Genomic DNA, 2,721 nt, shown 5'->3' on the forward strand with positions numbered 1-2,721 from the left:
TGTATTTAGTAGTAGGAGTTAGTGGAAGATGGCTAAACAACACCGTTTCCACAAGGAAATTGTTTTTTTCAAAGTTTGCTGAATTGGAGTCCTTGAATTTGGGTTAGAGTCCCAGCTCTGACCCTTAATAGCTGTGCAACCTTAGCCAAGTCACTTAACCTCAGTGTTCCTCAATTTCCTCATCTGTAAAATGAAGAGATAGGACTTCAATGTTTTTGAAGGTCCTTAACAACTCTAAATCTATGCTCCTATGATCTCTATTTGATCCTATTTGATTCTCACAACAATCCTATGAGGCAGGAACCAATATTATTTCAATTTTATAGATGAGAAAACTGAGCACAGTGTCAGAAGTTGGATTTGAACACAGAACACAGAAATCCAAATCTTATTCTAGTTACTTGACCTTCCAAATAAAACTCAAGATGTAGACCCAGCATTGCAAAGAGACAAGAGGACAGAAAATAGCAAAGCCTATTGGTTTCAAAAACTCTAAAAAGTATGTTAATTTCTACAAAAACATTGGAGATTTTTTTTGAGAGGAAAATTTTTCTCAAACAATCCCTCAGATTGCTTTGAAAGTACAAAATGATTTGCTGTTTGTACAAATAATAAATTTACTACCTGAAACTTTTATCATTAAAATCCTGGCACTGGCAGGACCAGCAAGAGTAGGTAGGGCACTTGGCCAATTTTCCCTTTTCTGATTCTCATTCATCAAATCCTCCTCCCTCATCCTTACATTCTTAAAGTTTACTATACTAAAGTTTACTTGAACTTTCCAGAGAGGGAATTATTAGACATTATGCTTCAGTATTCCATCACCCATCTTTAGGGGAAGACCAGGTTAACCCCCCTTCCCTCCCCCCCCAAAAAAAAACAACCCAGCAAGTAGGAATTATAGCGTGGAGGGACCCTCATCATCAGCCAGTCCAACCTCGGAGTACACTGAGAATCAGACAGCCTAGGTGCTTTGCTCATGGCTTCACAGTCAGCAGAGTTAGGGTTTTAGCTCACTTGTCTATACTGCAGGTATCGCTAACCCTGAACTCTATTCCCACTCTGCCACTGTTTGCGTTGCAGTGAAAAGCTCTCTGGACTCAGGGGAACTTTTCTTGGCTCTGCCACAGGGTGCATGGCTGCTGGCACACCATTTACCCTCCCTCTTGTCCTCGATCTTCCAATCTGTATAATTAGGAGGTTAAACGAGATTAGCTTCTAACTCTAATATCTTCTGGACCTCAGTTTACTCTTTTGTAACAATACGTGGTGCAAATCTGTAGAGCACTTTGCCAGTTTTGTAGGGGGTACAATTGGCACTGTTCCTATTTTCCCTTTTCTGATTTTCTGATTCTCTTTCATCAAATCCTCCTCCGTCACCCTTACATCAAAGTTTACTTGAACTTTCCAGACAATTAACTAGACATGTAGGTTTCAGTATCCCAGCCTAGCAGAAAAGCGGAGAGGAAAGGTTGGACCACCAGACCTATTCCAAGGCTCCTACCAGATTGAGGTTCCATGATTTTAACCTCTTTCACTATTTCTCTCCGCCCCCCAAGGAAAGATTAAAATAGTTCTAAATCTCTGTATCAACAACTGCACGCTAATCATGCCTGCGCGACTCCTCGGGACCAGCTGCTGTTTCTGACTGCTCTGGACAAAAGCTGAAGCTGGGGGGAGGCGGGATTTGGGGTAAGCACAAAAGTTTGTAAAAGCCACACCATGTCACAGAAAAAAATGAGAGGGAGGAGGACTGGTATGTCCTCCCCGAGAAGGCGAAATCGGAGACGGGCGTGGGCCGCGCTTAGTCCGGTGGCGAGCAGAAGAATGGATTGGCAGGGAGGAGGCGCCCTCGCTCGCTCCCTCCCCGGCGCTTCGTGGTCCAAGGGCAAGGTCCGCGCCCGGGCCAGGCGGGGGCGGTCGAGGTGTGAGGAGGCAGAGGAGAGCGAGCCGTCTGGCACGTGCTCGCTCCCGCGAGGCGGCGGCGGCACGCCCGTGCGCGCTCCCGCTCCTTTTGCCCGCCCCCAGCGGCCTGATCTCCTCAGTGCTGGGCGGGCGGGCGCGCGGGCAGGCCTGGGAGGATGCGGCCGAGGCGGAGGCGCGCCCAGACGGTTTGAAGCAGCAGTTGGCTGCCACGGGCCAGGGAGATGAGCTGGGGGGCCGCCCCCGGCTCGGGGCTGTGAGGGGCTCGGGGCCGGGGGTGGGGGTCGAAGTCGAAGAGGAGGAGGAGGAGGCGGCGGCGGCGCTGCCTTCTCCCCCCGCGCCCCCTTCCTCCTCCTCCTCCTCCTCCTCCTCCTCGGCGCCCCCGGGCTCAGACATGAGCGGGGCCGAGTGGCCCGAGCCGCCGCAGCCAGGCCGAGGCCGGGGCCGCCTCCCGCTCCCCGGGCCGGGCCTCGGCCTGCGGGCCCCGGGGCTCCCCCCGCCGTCGCCGCCGCCGCCGCTGCTGCTGCTGCCGCCGCTGCTGCTGCTGCTGCTGCTGCCCGAGCCGGGGGCCGGGGTCCCGGCAGCCGCCGCCGAGCGGTTCCCGCTCCCGCTGCCCCCGGCCGTGGGGCCCAGCGTGAGCCTGTACTTGAGCGAGGAGGAGGTGCACAAACTGCTCGGTGAGTGAGACCCCCGGGCGGGCGCGGGGCGAGGAAGCGCGTTGTGGGGGAATGACTTTAGAAAATGGGCTTCTCCCCTCCCCCCCCCCCCCCCCCCCCCCCCCCCCCCCCCCCCCCCCCC

At 53.9% G+C, this 2,721-nt stretch overlaps 1 protein-coding gene across 2 annotated transcripts in view; it reads left to right on the forward strand.

The window, feature by feature from the left end:
- Nucleotides 1–2,302: 2,302 nt before the first annotated feature.
- RYK (receptor like tyrosine kinase) overlaps nucleotides 2,303–2,721 on the forward strand; it is a 115,956-nt gene continuing 115,537 nt past the window's right edge. For both annotated transcript variants that reach the window (XM_069108714.1, XM_069108715.1), the window contains exon 1: nucleotides 2,303–2,600. In XM_069108714.1, the coding sequence (XP_068964815.1) occupies nucleotides 2,318–2,600 (283 nt within the window). In that variant the 5' untranslated portion in view covers nucleotides 2,303–2,317. The remainder of the gene's footprint in view (nucleotides 2,601–2,721) is intronic.

The sequence above is a fragment of the Petaurus breviceps genome, unplaced genomic scaffold (assembly GCF_028583685.1).
Source record: "Petaurus breviceps papuanus isolate PSGF00001 unplaced genomic scaffold, PetGlider_PUasm1.0 90424, whole genome shotgun sequence".
Lineage (NCBI taxonomy): Eukaryota > Metazoa > Chordata > Mammalia > Diprotodontia > Petauridae > Petaurus > Petaurus breviceps.